The sequence below is a fragment of the Prinia subflava genome, chromosome 1, assembly GCF_021018805.1.
Source record: "Prinia subflava isolate CZ2003 ecotype Zambia chromosome 1, Cam_Psub_1.2, whole genome shotgun sequence".
NCBI classification, from domain to species: Eukaryota; Metazoa; Chordata; class Aves; order Passeriformes; family Cisticolidae; genus Prinia; species Prinia subflava.
In genome coordinates this window covers 136,899,773-136,916,589 of record NC_086247.1, presented here as the reverse complement: position 1 = coordinate 136,916,589, position 16,817 = coordinate 136,899,773, and the positions used below count along the sequence as shown (strand labels likewise).

The 16,817-nt window shown below is 38.2% G+C and overlaps 1 protein-coding gene across 2 annotated transcripts in view; it reads left to right on the top strand.

Moving 5' to 3' along the window:
• Nucleotides 1-16,129, top strand: part of PRTFDC1 (phosphoribosyl transferase domain containing 1) — a 41,470-nt gene extending 25,341 nt beyond the window's left edge. The window contains exons 5-9 of one of the 2 annotated variants that reach the window (XM_063413971.1): nt 10,090-10,107; nt 11,527-11,609; nt 12,029-12,075; nt 14,098-14,174; nt 14,806-16,129. In XM_063413971.1, the coding sequence (XP_063270041.1) occupies nt 10,090-10,107; nt 11,527-11,609; nt 12,029-12,075; nt 14,098-14,174; nt 14,806-14,853 (273 nt within the window). In that variant the 3' untranslated portion in view covers nt 14,854-16,129. The remainder of the gene's footprint in view (nt 1-10,089; nt 10,108-11,526; nt 11,610-12,028; nt 12,076-14,097; nt 14,175-14,805) is intronic. The other variant, XM_063413962.1, reaches the window with a different exon arrangement.
• The last annotated feature ends 688 nt before the right edge of the window (nt 16,130-16,817 follow it).

The window sequence follows — 16,817 nt, the reverse complement described above, 5'->3', positions numbered from 1 at the left end:
AACAGCCATAAATTTGCAGAAACAATAATGCCATTCTCTTTAGAACATTATGTACATGACAGACAATTTATATGACAATAAAGGTATGCAAAATTCACTAGACACTTTGGCAATAGTCATATCCCCCACTCACCTCAACATCTTACTTTATTCCTATCAGATATGTAGCCTTGCTTTTCATCTTTTCAAAGGTTGATTTTATGTGTCTTGAAGCATTGCACATATTCAGTACTTCTGCTTAACTTCCATCTTTAGTCACTTTTGTTGTTCTGCATTTTTTCTTAATTAGATTCGATACTGTCTATCCTTCTGACAGTTGCCATCCTTAACTGCTTTTTCCAGAGCATAAGACACTATTTTTCCCTTCTCCAAAGTCAAGCACCTTTTTTTGCACTTCTTTCTTAGGTAATCTGTTCTACTGTTCATCATTATTTTCTTTTGTTGTTGTTGTTCTGGAGGAAGGAATGTATAAAAAAACTCCTTTACAGCCTTCCTAGCCCATTTTTCATATCGGCTCTGCTCAGCCACTGTCTGCCTGCTTCTACATCATACCTGTTCATAATTCTACTTCACCTATGTCCAGAAAATTCTCATCCAATTCCAGATGACCAGAAGACTGTGCTTCTTCATGCAAGTGAGAAAATGGAGACATGAGTCATTCCTGGATTACCTTTAGATTGATTACGATAGTTTGTTCTACTTTTTATGCACAGCAGAAGGATGCTGTGAAGATGGGTGCAAGTGGAACATGAGTGTGCACAGCATCTGACACAACGCTAACAACAAAGCATCAGGTCCTCCATTATGTCCCCCACTCTGTTAACTCTTGAAGATTCTGAACTTGTTTTACACCATTTAAATAGCTGGAGTTTGTATACATGGACTGTTAACACATTAATCCATTTGCTCCCATCAGCAGCTGCTACTGACCAAACCAAGTGTCCCAAAAAATAACATTTTTGAGATGTCATGTCTGCTGTTCTTCCAAGTATGCCGTAAGATGTGGATGAGCCCAGCAGAAAAGATTAAAATCAGACACACGGGAACTTTTCTAGAACCCTGTAGAAAGTTCCTAGCTAGATGTCTTATTTTACAGAATATTTTCGGACTTTGTGATGAAGTGTTAATATCTGTGGATTTCATTCCTGTGTGCATAACACAAAATTGTTTCACTTCTCACAGGAGTCCTTGTAGCTTCCTTTGAACCTCTTCACTGAAATTTGATGCATTTTTCTTTAATTTCTATTTGATCGTGCTTCTTCAGCTCTATGGCACTGTCATAAAATGTCTTGTTTAATCACTGGTACCTGAGGTTCCCTGAATACAATGCTAAGAAAGCAAGTACTGCATGTGTGATGAGTAAACTGATAATCCATTAAAAATTCAGTTTGAAGAATCACATTAGCAATTTATGTAATTCTGATGATATGGAGTACACAGGAAAAGGTGTCTTCAGAAAGACTCTAACTGAAAATGCAGACTACTGACTGGAAATTTATCTAAAGGGAATGAAAATACACTACATTGTTGCTTTTCATTTCCTTACCCCTTACTAAAGAAGAAATAGAGATTGATAGAAAAGAAACTTTGTGCGGGAAAGGTGATGGGTTTTTTTTATATATAAATATGCTGTCACTGTAGAACTGGACAAATAAATGAACTCACCTTTTCTTGACACTGTGTATTCATACATACTTTGCAAGCTGGTATAACTAACAATGTTACAAGTACTCCCAGGTAGTTTAAGAACCCAGGAAAGTGACAGGAAGGAACTCAGGATATCAACAAGGACTTGAAGATAAAAGTATTTCCATCAGTCCAAGTTATGCCAATCTTCTCACATTAAGGTTCATTCTTTTCCCTTTCTTTTTTTCCTTCCCAGGACAATTAACTGGTCTGATCACAAACAGGGCTTTGTTTAGAGATTCCTTATCTTAAGGCCCAAAACTATCTTGTCTGAACTTCTGGGTGATTAGAATGCAGGGTCCCAAATGATAATTTCTTCACTGTACCTACAGTGTATCTTTTGAACTACCAACAATTTTGATTTGGACACTTGATGGAGAAGCCTCTATATATCAGGCATGTTATATCAATAGTCAACTGTCATCACTGCTAAAATAGAGAACTTAATTTTCTTTCCTCAATGTGAACAGTTTTTTGTCTTTGACTATGGCCTTTTTCAATGTTTACTGGATTAAGCAGTTTGCCATTATCAAATTTATATTGCCATATGGTCGCATATTTGCCTATCACACAGTCATTACTTAAGCTTCTTTTAGATAAACTAATCCATTGGGAGCCTGCTGTACAGTACTGGCATACTGTAGGATGTAAATGAGACAAGGTTTGAAGGTGGAATTAACAACAGGAAATTAATAGTAGGCAACTGATATAGTGGGAAGAAATGAAATTTCAAGCATGCAGATCCTGTTGGTCTGAATAGAATCAGCAAACTTCGAGTTAAGTACAGATTGGGAGAAAATTTTAATTTTAGCCTAATGTGGTAATCAGACAATTTGGGATAAGAAAAGTGATTGCCCTATATAATCACCTGCCCTGTGACCAGAGGGGCAGATAAAAATGTTAAGAATTCCTCTGAGCTAAAAAAAGAGAGGAAATTATCAGCTGTGGAACACTGATAAATGAGTTGAAGGGCAGCTGCACTGGAGGATTATAATGTGCTGTAAAGCCACTATTTTATTCAGTCCATGATTTCAAGTGCATACAGCAGTTCTGAATTTTTGTTCCCAGGCTCAGCTGTTGAAGGTATTTTGTGGTCTCTCTGAGGCTGTGGGCTGAAAGGTCAAAGTTCTTTTGTGAAAAATGTTCCCCCACTGGGAAATGGGCTGTTAATTAAATAAAAGCTATTACTTCCTGCTACAAACCTTACTTCACTCCGAGGTATTTTTTCAGGTCTCAAATAATTTTTCTTTTCTCAGTTTTAAGCTCTTTCTGTTCTTTGCCTTCTATTAAAGAAAAAAAAAGTGTGTGTATGCTATTCTGCTGATTTTATGCTGAAACATTTAAGGAGAAAATACCCTCTTTATGTACCTACCTGATTTTCTTGCTATACATGTGAGGGCTGAGTTTGTCCTCTTAGCTATAGTATGGCATTAAGTACAGCTGTTTATCTGATTACTTAAGTATAGTTTCACCTTTCAAGGAAATGCTACCCCTTTGTAAATGTGCAACTTAGAACTTTTACCTTGTTAAAATTTCACATTTTACAGTAATTCAAAGACACAGTTTTCTTCAAAGTCTTATTCAGGGCTGACTTCAAACTACTACTATTTCACAGCAATTTTCCTTTGAAAACACTCTTCTGAATGGAAGGTAAAAATTCAAATCTAGAAAAAAATTGTTATTCTTTTCCAGGAAGATGAAAAATAATTTCCATAGCACTTACTACTGTCAGGCAGGAGGCAGACATGCTCTCATTATTCTGCTTGGTTTTGTTAGCTGACATTGTTCCATTTATTACTGACCTGTGGGAAGGTAAACAATAGAAATGTATTGACTCAGTGCTGGAGTAGTTTTCATCTTACCACAAGTTGGGATTTTTTTAAATGTACCGCAAAAACAATACTTTTTTGCAGCGTATAAACTTGTGTGGCTTTAAAAAGCACGAAATGACAGATTTTCAACTTCTGTATGTTTTCTGTTCATTATTAAAAAAAACCTTTCACAGAGAATTCTCTTTAGCGTAAGAGACAAATTCACATGCTACCTGGGGATTAGAAGTTATTTCTTCTTTATTTTGCATAGTACTAGTAATGTTAAAGACTTCATTTTTCCAGATGATCCAAGATGTGCTGCTAAGGGCCATTTTTCCTACTGTCTAGAAATTATTTTGGAAGCATAAAATTTATTTTTGTGGAGATCCAGCTTACACCACAAATATTATTTCTGCTCAGTTCAAATGTTCATGTACAGAGTTGCAAGTTGTGTGTTCCCTGATCACTCAAAACTGGAGCATTTTAAACTTCACAGCACCCCTTTGCATTCAAAACCACAGAGGACAATTTTAGGGCCACTGCCCTTTAATGTTTTTATAAAAGATCTGGACTCATAAATTGAATGTACATTAAGAAAATTTGCCAATGATGCTAAAACAGGAGGGGCTGTGGACTCCCTCAGAGGTAGAGGGACCTTACAGAGAAATCTGCACAGGCTGGAGAGCTGGGCAATCACCAACCTTATGAAATGTAACAAGATTCTCCACCTGGACAGGGTAATCCCTATTATATGTCCAGACTGGGGAATGAGAGGCTGGAGAGCAGCACCATGTAAAGGGACCTGGGGGTCCTGGTCCTTGGCAATTTGAACATGAACCAGCAGTGCCCTGGCAGCCAGGAGGGCCAACCCTGTCCTGGAAAGATTTCATAAATAGTCCAAATGAAAAGGGATGCTGCCTTCACAGAATGAAGTGTGTTCTGGGGGGCATCAGGCACAGCATGGCCAGCTGGGCAAGGGGGGGATTGTCCCAGTCTGCACTGCACTCAGGCAGCCACACCTCGAGTGCTGGGGTGTGCCACAACACAAGAAGGACTTCTGACTATCAGAGTGTGTCCAGGACAATCAAATTGGTGCAAGGGCACAAGGGCAAGGCTTCTGAGGATTGGCTGAGGCCACTTGTGCTGTCCAGGAGAAGTGAAGGCTGAGCAGGCTGCAACTTACTCAAGAAGGCCAGTGCACACAGCTCTCTGGTAACCAGTAACAGGACAGGAGGAAATGGAATGAAGCCATGTCTGGGGAAGTTCAGATTGGACAGCTGGAAAAGGTTCTTCACTGAACCTGTGGTCAAGTCACTGGAACAGGCTCCCCAGAGAAGTGGCCAGGATCTGAAGCCTGTCAGAGTTCCAAGAAGCACCTGGTCAATGTCATATGGTTTAGTGTATGTAGTCCCGCAAAGAGCAGGGATTTGGACTTGATGGTCCTTATGCATCCCTTCCAACCTGAGGTATTTTTTGACTCTATGTTGTGCCAGTCTACCTTCTGCCTGCTACCTGGTAAAATACAGTGTAAACACAGAATGAATCACAGTCCTCCAAATTTATCAGCTCCCAACCATCCCTCTGATCCATCAGTAATGGAAGCAGATTCTTTTGCAATGTTGATTCTTTTGCAATGACTCAATAGGAAGGTGTTTCATTCTCTGAAGCCAGCATTCCTTGTTATTTGGACTACGTATGAAATCTTTCCAGGACATATTTTAAAAAAACTGACTGTACCCTAAAATATATTAGCACCATTATTAGATTTCTGGATGTACTTCAGACATTGTATTGGTGAAGATGGCTCTACTTAGAAATTAAGCCATCTTTAGTCTAGTCAAGATGTCAGTAAATATTCCTATATCCTGTTCTCTGAGTTTCAAAAGTAGACAGAATCCAGAGGGCTGGATTACTTTTCTTTTCATGTGGTTTCCTTCTTTGTAATTGCCTCAAATATATCTGAAAGGACAAAACATTCTTGATCTATATGGTACAGGAACTTCAAACACATATTTGAGAAAAGATCTTATCTTCTATGTCCTTTAGCTTCCTATTTGTCCAGCTATCAGTTACTGCTGCAGCACCACAAGCTGATGACTTTTACCAGTCTCCTGTGCACCAGCTCACTTGAGGATTTCACAGTGAAGCTGAATAAGGTCTTCCATCTTTCACAAGAGATGCTGGGTGCAGCCAGCTGTGCCTTTAGGATGATGGTGACATTACTGACAATGTACTAATTTGTCATATCCATTGCATTCCTCTTTCATCCTCTGCTATCTGTCTGATCAAGGATAAGCTAATCTATTTCAACCAGTTTTAGTTAGACGTTGCTGCTATCTAGTCTTGGACACTATATCAAAACATTTCTTGGCAGTTTGCAGTTTATTCCTCTACTGCTCTGCTGTTCCATCCTTTTTCTAAAATCTATCTATAGACTGCTTCAACAGTAAGGCAGGGGATAGGCAGCAGTACAGTCAGTTCCCTACAGTATTTTGTAGGAGAGGGTTTGTGTACCAGAGGATGACAAACCACTCTGAATGCCTTTGGCCATCAGCAGCAGTTAATGACTGAAAAGCATGGGGAGTTTAGACACAGTAACCCTGCATAATGATAACAGAGATTGAAGTATCGCTCTGAACAGTTAGGATGCCTGCTTACTTATAGTTACAAAATGTTTTCATATCTAAATATTTTATAGTGGCTTTTCCACTGCAAAGGCCTTACATACACAATAATACAAAACAGCATCTGTGTTTTCTGGCCTAGACATCTTATAGGAACTTCCCCAATGTATATGATTTGCAACACTTGGACTCCTTGACTCTGTGGATGAGAAATGGCGTCCAACAAAATCCTTCCTTCTCAAGTTAGTCAGTAAATATGAGATCTTACACTTCAGCTGAAGTCATGTGCAGGTGACTATCACTCCTGTAGCCAGACAAACCTTTCAGGCATGTCTGGATCTACGTTAATCCTCTTTCCTTCATATGACTCATTTGTGATAAGGAAACACAGACAAGATTAAATTTCTAGTAGACAGATGTGTAACTGGTTGGAAAGCTGTTCTCAAGAAACAGTTAATTATGCTTCACTGTCAGATGAGATGCATTAAAGCACAGTCTCCAGGGACTATACAATATTTAATTCATGATTGAAAAGACAGAATTAGCATTTAATGGTACTCATACTACCTGGAAAAATACTACAGGATATTATGATCTTAAGAAATTAGTTTAAGAATTTGGTTCAAAGAATGACATGTAATGACAATAAAGACGAATACCAACTTCTGTGTTTATACAGAAGTAATCTTTTGCATAAATGCAAGTGAGGGAGGACTGACTCAGCAACAGTCCTGGAGACAATAGGTGGATCACAAGTTGCATATGAGACACCAATATATTTTTATAAAGGATGTAACTGTTGTACTGGGATACATAAAAAGGAGGATTATTTATAAAGCATACAAAGTGCTTCTGTTATTCCTCTTGACACTGGAAAAGACTTCTTTCTGGTTTGGAACACCACAACTGAAGAAGGATTCTGACCAGTTGGACCGATTCCAGAGGAGAACAAAAGAGTGATTAGAAAGCTAGGAAATATAACTTGTGAGCAAATGTTGAAGAAATAGAGGTTGTTTAATCTGAAGAAAAGGAAACTGAGGAAATATGTCTTTCAAATACAGAAGAAAAAAGAGAAGAAAACATAGCTTTTCCCATGTTCTCTTCAAAACAACTTCAGGCCAAGTATCCACAGAAGTTTTCTAATTGTATTTTTGCTCTTAGATAATGAGGTATTGAGACACATTCTCTGGGAAGGTTCTGGATTCTCACCATGTTCTAGATGAGGTAAATCAGATATCTGTGATAGATTGTTTAAAATTTCTGCTCTAGCCCAACAGAAGATGATCTTTCATGGTCTCTTCAGACCCATTTTCTATTAATGTCTGATGTTTTTTCTCACAAGTTAAATAGTAAGGCCTACTCCTCCCTATTGGTTAACCAAAATTCCATAGCCAAGGAGGCTGCTCTCCCCTCATTCTGTCCAACTTTGTGATTTCCACACATGAGCAAGCAAGAGAAACCCTACTGCTGATCTTGACAGAACAGCCGAAGCAACTGTGGAAGCAAAGACACTTATTTGTCTGTCAATTAAATGTCTTTGTTTTTCTCTCAATCTGTCACAGTGCACTAAGAGATGCACTAATAGATGCTAATGGCCATGACCTGTGTCCCCTGGGGTCTCTACTCACACCTGTGGGCACAGGAACACCAGCTCAGCTCTGGGCTCTTAGTCCATGCCTGATCTGTGATGTGTGGGTACTGATCTTCAGCTCAGCTGCAGCCAAACCTGTACGTTACTGAAAACATTGACCCAGACCCTGACTCATAGGCTGACCTTGTTGAACCTGTCTCAACACTATGGACCTGCCTTGAGATCCTTGGGCTGTGTTTGATCATGGTTACTCTCACTGGGCCTGGTACTAAAATAGTTCATTTCCATTTTTAGTTCTGGTGAGGATCTTTCCTTGTCAATTCTTTTGCTCTCTCCCTATATATCTATATCTATATCATCTATATCTATATCTATATCTATATCTATATCTATATCTGTGTGTATGTGTATAAACACCTCAATACTTACATGTATCACCACCTGCGCAAGTTCCTTGGGGTGCTTAAGCCATTACTCCTGCACATTATCTTCAGGTGTCCACTGACTGAATCAAGTAATTTCCTTATGCCTCAGACCCAGGTGTCCTGAGCTAGTCCTCAGAAGTGTTTTTCTCACTTATGACTTCATATAGGAAGCCAGATGAGAACCAAATTGGTTTTGGATCCAAATGGTTTCGTTCAAAAAAATGTGTTCCTACACACTTGTCATAAGCTTCTCCTGAACATGGGTTTGGCTCTTCATCTTACTTAGACAATTGATATACTTTCATTCTTTCTTGAAGGGAGACATTTCTAGAGGCAGAGTTTCTTCAGACTTTTGTTGTTAAGAGGCCTTTAACTTTTTGCCTTCACAGGACTAGGTGTTTGAGATCCAAAGTTGTTTTTGTCAGCAGCTGAGAGGTTGAAAGTCAGGAGTGCCAAGCAGGATAACCGCCAGTGAAACCTGTTATGAAAACACCAAAAAGGAGCCTCCCTGCAAGATTAATATACATTCCACCAGAGCTCAGTCTAAATTAGTGGCTTTCTTGAGTGGTATCTCCATTGCTGACATTTGCTCAACTGCTGTCGGGAGTTCCCTCCACACCTTTACCAAGTGTTTTGCCATTTCAGAAGCATCCAGGTATAATACCAGTGTGTGGCAAATGTGCTTCTGCAGTGCTTAATGCATGAAATATGTCATGTCTCCCTACCAAGCACTGCATTAGGAAGAGCTGCAATATGAATATAAATATAGATAATCTATATTAATAATTTCTGGCTTGAAGATTTTAAATTATTTACATATCAGTTAATGAAGCTGTTAAAGGTGTGCTGGCTGTGAGCATGCTCCTTTCACATACTCCTGCTCTGTGTGTTTGAGTCTCTCCTACAACTCTCAACCTTGGGTTTCTGTTATGGAAAAAGAAGTTAAACAGCCTCCATGTTATGTATGTAACAAAGCCAACAAGTCTGATAGAAAGTGGAATGTAAACTAGGCTGTTGGATACTGCATGGATATGAAACTATGTGGTCTCGAGCTTTTTCAGGACACACAGCGTGCACATCCATGTAAGATGTATACATTGATAGATAGATAAAGGTATTTGTGAAATAGCTTTCCCCTTGCTTGTGCAGGTTTCACTTCAGAAAGTAGCTCTTAGTGCAAGATTTTAAGAGTCCGTGCTTTTGATCATGCATATGATCATGCCTACTAATAAATAGATTTTTATTTCTTCTAATAAGGACATTACATCTTATTATTGCTTTTAGTAGAAGAACAGAAGTCTCCTTAGAAATTGTAATTCCTGGAACAGGAATTTCAGCAAAAAGATTCAGCCTATGTGATGATACTGTCATAAAGCTTGACATCACTGCTCTTGGCTGGGCCAGTCCTCTTCAAATAATACTGATTTCAGCAGCAGTATCTGAGTAGAAAGAGGGTGCTTGGCAGTATGAGAGTGGGTGTTACAACTTGGCCTCTAATCCTTTACTGTGAAATTGCTGCGGTGTGAGTGGAGGGAGGAAAAGCATTTATTTCAGAGAAAGAATATTATTGTTGTATTCTCATACTAACATTGGAAATAGTATTTTAGTGAACTACAGGGTACACTGCAGTACACAGCTAGAGATGCTGGAATGAAGTGAAGCTCATCCTATTTGGATTTCTTCCATCTAATTTTATTTTCCAAAGCTACATCCGTTCTTGGACAGAGAAGATAATCTAGACAGAGCTGAATTAAGTTGTGGTCCCTGACTGCAGGGCTTGCTCTTATGGCTGGCTCTTTTTCAGGGCACAAAAATGAAACAGGAAACTCCTTGTGTCCTACTGTGTTATACATATGCACACAGACCTATCTTCATTTCCCCTTTTTAAACACTGATTTCTTTTACCATGTGAATATTTTATAATTGTATTCCTTTTTGTTTTTTTCTTCCAGAATGTTCTAATTGTGGAGGTAAGCTGGGTGTTTATGCCATATTGTACTTAGATAAAGTCACATAGCCAAATTAGGATTGGCTGTTCAGGTCTAAATCCTGTCTGTGTTTACACTTCTTTTGCTGGGAGGTGGTGAAGAGGGAGAGGGGTTGGTTTGCTCAAAGGCCTCTCAGTCTTTTTGCAATTGCATGACAGCTCAAACTACATTGCTGTCACTCTAACTGGTGCTCTGCCTTGTGATACCCAGGAGTCTTTGTTTCTGCCTCATTTGATTTGTTCTTTCTATGGTTTCAACAACTCCTGTTCTTCAAGTTGTTCTGTTCCTTGGAAAACTGTGAATCAACTGCAGTGATTCACTGCATTTGCACTGCACTGCCCTGCATTTCTCAGGTGCATGACTTTGAATAGTAGCCCTGCATATGCTTTACAGCCCCAGGGTTGTTCCAAGTCTGGTTGGGGGTGTCAGTCATTCCCTCAAGGCCCCCCACTCCTGCACCCAGCTCTCCAGCCAGCCGTGTCCCAGGGGACAGCCCATTGCAGAGCTGCTGCTGTTGTAAGTCAGCAGTGTTCAGGTGCAGAGGGAAAGAACATGTCACCTCACTGGTGCTCCAAATTCTCATATAATTAAGATAGGTGATTCTCTTTGAAAATGTTGAATAAGCAACTGGGACAGCTAGAGAGGACATTAGGATCTGCCTGGCATTTCAAAACCAGTCTGCTTGTGTGGGAAGTAAGCTGGACAGTGTAATGAACTGTATACTGTTGAACTTTCTTCACTTAGTAAGGACAGAAAAAAGCCATCAGCCACAGAGATGGCTGGTTACCTGAATAGCTGCTAAGAGCTCCATATTTACTCATTCCAGCTGCTCTAACAGAAATTAAATATGTCCACAGAAAATTTCGTTAATGCTATTAAACAGCTGGAGGGCAGAGACAAGGTGTTGCTAATCCACCCCCAGAGCTCAGGATCAACAGCTGCTCTCCATGGTCAGTTTTCTAGCCAGGTACCAACTGATCTCATTGAGATGACATTGGGTAAGACAGCTCTGGAGAAACCATATTTATACTGTGCTAATAAAACAACAAATAGGGCAGACTTAGTCCTGACATGGAGACAAGTTGACATACTGTGATCTCAAGCATAATATGAAAAATCTAATCCCTACATCCTTGCAGTGCCCAGTAGAGTCATCTCCAGTCCCGAGTTACATCCCAAGTATTTGCAGCATAGCTGTTTTCAAGAGGAAGTGCACAGTCCTTGAACTGATAATTTTATGAATAGAAAGTGCTTGCTTCAAAGAGTGTAAACTCAGTTTTTTGGATGTGGTTTACAATGCACTGGAAAAAGAAATCATCTCCACTTCTCAGTCATTGTCCAGATTTCCTCCCTTCAGCTTTTCTTTGTGTTTTACTTACTTTATTTTTCTTGTTTTATAAGGATATTGTTGGAACTGGAAGGACCATGAAGGTTCTGCTTAACAATATAGAAAAATACAAGCCAAAAATGATTAAAGTGGCAAGGTGAGTAAAAAAATCACAAAACTTGGTAATGAATTAGTCTAGTCCAGCGTATTTTCCAGAGTAGATTCCCATTCAGAGATCCTGCTTTAATTTGATGCTGCAGTATGAAGGAGAGCTGTGCAGGGAGCTGCCTGAGTCACCAAGGGTAGGGGTGAGGGAAAGGAGGGGAAATGCTTTTGTATTGTTGTGCCTTGGTGATGACCCTCCAGCCTTTTCAAGACTGGCACTGATGGACTTGGGAGGGGAATACACCCAGCTCTTCCCTGCAATCAGGATATTTTCAGGAAAAGAAGCAGAACAAGAACAGGGACTGACATGGCTCAGAAGAGTTTTGATAAAGGGAATAGTATTTATTTAATAGTGTGTTATTCAGTTACATATCTAGGTTTAAATGGGGTTTATTTTATTTTTAATTACAGTTTGTTGGTGAAAAGAACATCTCGACCTGATGGATACAGACCAGATTGTAAGTGTTCTTAAAATCTCTACTTGACAGTAGAAAAGGTTACCACTACTCTGTCACATCCTATGGACTGCTAGAAGCATTGCAAAATACTGATTTGCAATGGATCTATGGGATGTGATAGAAGGATTTGTATAATTGTCATTTGGAAAGCCTACCCTGCTTAGGTTTTCTTCAGAATACTAACTTTATTGGGAAATTTTGAAAGGGTTTAATTTTATCAGTGAAAGGTGAGTAGATTTTTCTTTTTTTGTCTCTGACAAACAAAATCGAAGAGAATATCCATTTCTTCTTTTTCCTTCCTCATTGCATCTCTCTGGAGGAGCTGCAGGATTCCATCTGAGCATGAAAGTGTTTTATTGTGACCAAGTATTAACAAGTTTTACATTTACATTTTATTCAGAAAAGCACTTCTCTTTTTTAAAGTATTATTGTTCAAAGGGAAAACACTGATATTATAATTAAATCCCACCCCATAAAAACCAGAAGATAAATTGGGCTTTTTAAACTTTCTTCTGCTGCTCAGTTTGCACCACACTAGCACCACTACTCTCTAAATTACTGGTCCTTATACTGTGTTATGATGAAGCTGTAAATGGAGCTATACCAAGTAATTGTCATTTTAGACTTATTTAGAATAAATGATGTAATGACAGGTATGTGACTAAATACGAAAAGAATAGATCCATCTAGAAGCTTATTTAGAATAAATTATGTAATGACAAGGTATATGACTAAATACGAAAAGAATAGATCCATCTAGAAGAGATTGAGCAGTGTTTGCTACTGAAGAAGTCTCTGGTCAGCTGAGCTGGGGAGGAGGGTAGAAGGAGAGCAGGCAGGTGAGTACCAGCAGGCAGTATGAAGGGTTTGGATTTGGGATGTGGGAGAGATGGAAAATTTATGAAGCAAAAATTACTTAAACGTTGGGCATGGCCCTGAGTTTTTAGCCCTGTTATCTGAACTATCATCCAAACATCTTGTTGTACAACTTTTTATACAGTGGAGTGGTATTTTTAACATTTAGAATTTAATCCAGTAAATTAAGGCCTATATTTGACTGGATTCATTAATGTTAAACATATAAAAGAGGAAATAAAATTACTTCATGAAGGGTAGCTTTACATTTTCATGTGTTTTGAATGAAACAAATTTTATCCTTGTTTATTCATAGTGTTATGAGTTTTATAAAACATCAGAGATCTCTTTTGTAAATCACTGACAGTGCTGTTCCTCATTTACCTAAATTTACTATTCCAAAGCACATATAACCCTCAGTCTTTAACAACTGAATAAATTTCTTCACTGAATACCTGTAGAATTTTTTATGTGGACCTACTTTTGTGTCCATAAGATTGGGTTTTCCTCTAGTTATTTACAGAGCAATTTGAAAAGAGTCTAACTTGTTTTATGTAGTGCTGATACTGTAGAGACCTTCAAATTCAAAAAGATGCATGTCTGTGCTTAGCTTCAGGTATGTGAATTGTATAATTGAGGTGCACTGCATGCATTTACTTTGTTAAGAATTTGCTTGAACCTTCATATGATTTGGGCTTTAATTTAAGAAGCATTTGACATGTTATGGCAGCATAAAATATGAAATAGATTTTGCTATTCTTAGCAGAAAGATATACATCTCTGAAAGTTGCTTCTGATCTAATATTCTACATTATTCCATCGTTACTGTGGTACAGGACAGTAATCATCACACATATATACCAATGGAGCTTCCAAATGCAAACAGAATGTTCCAGCTCTGATTTTGGCTTCCTTCCACAATATGGCAGTGATAATTTTACACAAAGCTAGCCTCTCCTCTCCTCTATCTGTTCACATCCCTCTCACAAATACTCTGACTGGGTTATGGGGCTCCTGCTGACCATGATGTCTCAGAGTCAAAAGTAACATAGCCCCAGCTGACTATATGTAAATAGAGTGTGCCTGTTGAGAACCACACATGAATTTAAGGGCTTATAACTGCCACTGATCTTGTTTTGATGGTGTTTGTTCTTTGTCTCAAAACAGATTACGGATTTGAAATTCCAGATTTGTTTGTGGTAGGTTACGCCTTAGACTACAACGAGCACTTCAGAGATCTAAACGTAAGTTTCTTATTAAAAAAAAGTTCAAAAAGTCACTGATCCACTTTTCCCATATTTCTTCCCATAAAGATCCCATGATTTGTCTCCTCCTTGGGGCCCTTTGGAGATATGTCTTTGACATGGTTGGGATTTGGCATCCTTTCAGTGAGTGCAAAACTCCCTGCAAAACCTCAAATAATCCAAAGGAGTCCCTTCTCAGCACTGTGAACAGTTCCCTCCCCCTAAGAGTTCCCTAAATTTCCACCTTCTGTGAGCCTAGGGCTTCTCAGGTCCACCATTGCCAGTCTATGCAGAGACAGCAGCAAAAGTGAAACACAGACACAGGTCAGACGGGTTATCTGAATGCTGTGTTGCCTGTCCCTTTTCTCAGAGAGGTGAGGATGGAAAAAAGCTGCAAATCTTTCCTTTCCTTCTTGTGGTACTCCCAAGGGTGCACCTCAAAGCTGGGAATTCCAAGTGGGAAAACTTGCTGTAGCTAGAAAATTAAATCAGAATTCAATTCCAGATGCCTGGAAAGTAAAGAGTAATTGTAAGATCACTAGGTTGGCCAAGCCTAACTATTTCTGAGCAATTAATTAATAATTATTAATGGACTCATCCATACTTTTGCAATCTGTTCTGTTTTTTTCAGCACATATGTGTTATCAATGATCATGGCAAAAAAAAATACAGAGTCTGAAGCAGTAACATCTTTGAAGCAGTTTGAAGCAGTAACATTCAGTATACACCGGAATATTTCTGTGAAGCAGAAATTTGACTACACTCCCTCAAGCATCTCCCACAAAAGCGATTCAACTGACTTGTATGTCTTTTAACTCAGTATAATAAGGGGTTTGCTCTAGAGATGCTGATGAATATTTACAGAAGTGAGAGCTCTCATCTAAAATGTGAAGCATAGGACTTTTACAGTTACTACCTTTATTAAGTATTAAAATTACCACCTAAGATGCCTTTGGACTAATAACTTGTATGCCTCAGGTCTCATTGTGAATGCATCTTTTCTTTGCTCAGTTCTTCATTCCACCTACTGCAATTCATGTACTTCACTGTGTTGCACAAGATGGTTAAAAAGTGCCATTCTGTGCATGAAGATTATTTTACAAGATTTTACTGACCTCATCATGCCTTTAGTCTTGATCAGATATGTTGTTACCAAATCGAAAGCATTTTTTAATTTAATTCCACAATTTAAAAGTTTCAGCTGAAGTTCTGTGTTGTGTTGCAGCTCATTACCTACTCTTCCAAACAAAGTTTTAGCTCTCAGAATGTGCTGATTTAGAGTGCAGTCAAATGAATCTTTGCAAGACAATGTTGATCCAAAATTGGAAGATATAGTGGTTCTGGTATGTCATGTAGCCATAGATCTGACCTGTTTAATGTGCTGAATTTTAATCAAGACAAAACAATGCCAGGCAGGTTTGAATTTCTGCATGGTATCCTACTCTAGGACACGAACAAGTATAAAAATTAACAGTGTTATCCTCAGCTTATACTCTTAACTAAATCTCATTAAGCACAGAAGTTTAATGTTAGTCTGACAACTATTCAGTTATGGTTTGATTTTTGTAATGTGTCTAAGTAGAGACTTTTTGTAACCATCTATCATCTTTGAGAATACAAATTGACAATACTGAAGAAGACTTGTATAGAAAAAAAGAGAAAATGGATAGGACAACACAGAAAACCAGTTAATGCATAAGTGCTGTAGACTCTTGACTCCTTCCTTTATAGATTGTGTTTGAAGAAGTTTGTGAATTTTACATACTCTATTAGCTGTGAAAAGTTTAATTCTGTATTGAATAAGTGTTCTTAGAAACTTCCTGAGGGAAACCAATGCAAAGTAAGTAGCTGTGTGTCAGTAGCTTTGCTCTGAACTGTGAGAGGCAGATTGTTACTAACTGCAGATTCCTATAAACTAATAAAGAAATATTAGGAATACCTGTTACATTGCACAGTTGTTTGTTTTTCTGCTTCAGCATATTTTGCACGTCCCATAAAAGGTTTTAAAAAATATGCATTTACCTGGTAATCTAAACGTACCTCATGTATGTATTCTGTAGCTGATAAGCTATTGATATTTGGATAAAATCCATGATGTTAAGGGTATGAAAAAGATCAAAGAATTAAGATGATTGTTAGAGAAATGCCTTAGCTCACCTCTACTCATTTAACTTCTATTTTAAAAGAGTTCTGCTGAAAAGCTTTCCCTCTGAGTAAATTTCTTGTGTTTTAGAGAATAATGCTCTGACAGACCCTGAAAGAAGCTGCTGAAGAATTTCATCCCTTTTTATTTGATGAGAGTGGTAAAATTTTTCTTAATACTTCTGACTGCTATGGATTTAATAATAATGACACATTGCATAGACTGACATGCTTAGACTTCGGCTTATTCTAAGACTTCCATTAAGTTATTTCTTTTTTTTTCTCTCTCTTCTTAAAAAATTACAGTTCAATTGCTACAATTATCAGCTTTCAGCAACAATGATAAAAATTTAGCGAGTTAGTGTAAAATTAGTTTGAAAACATGAAGTACTGTAGATACACATAATTCAGACAGTGTTAAAATTGTTTAACTGGAAGACTCAGATTATTAAAATTTGCATGTTTAAAAGAAAAGACCAGATTTCTAGAAATTATGAGAAC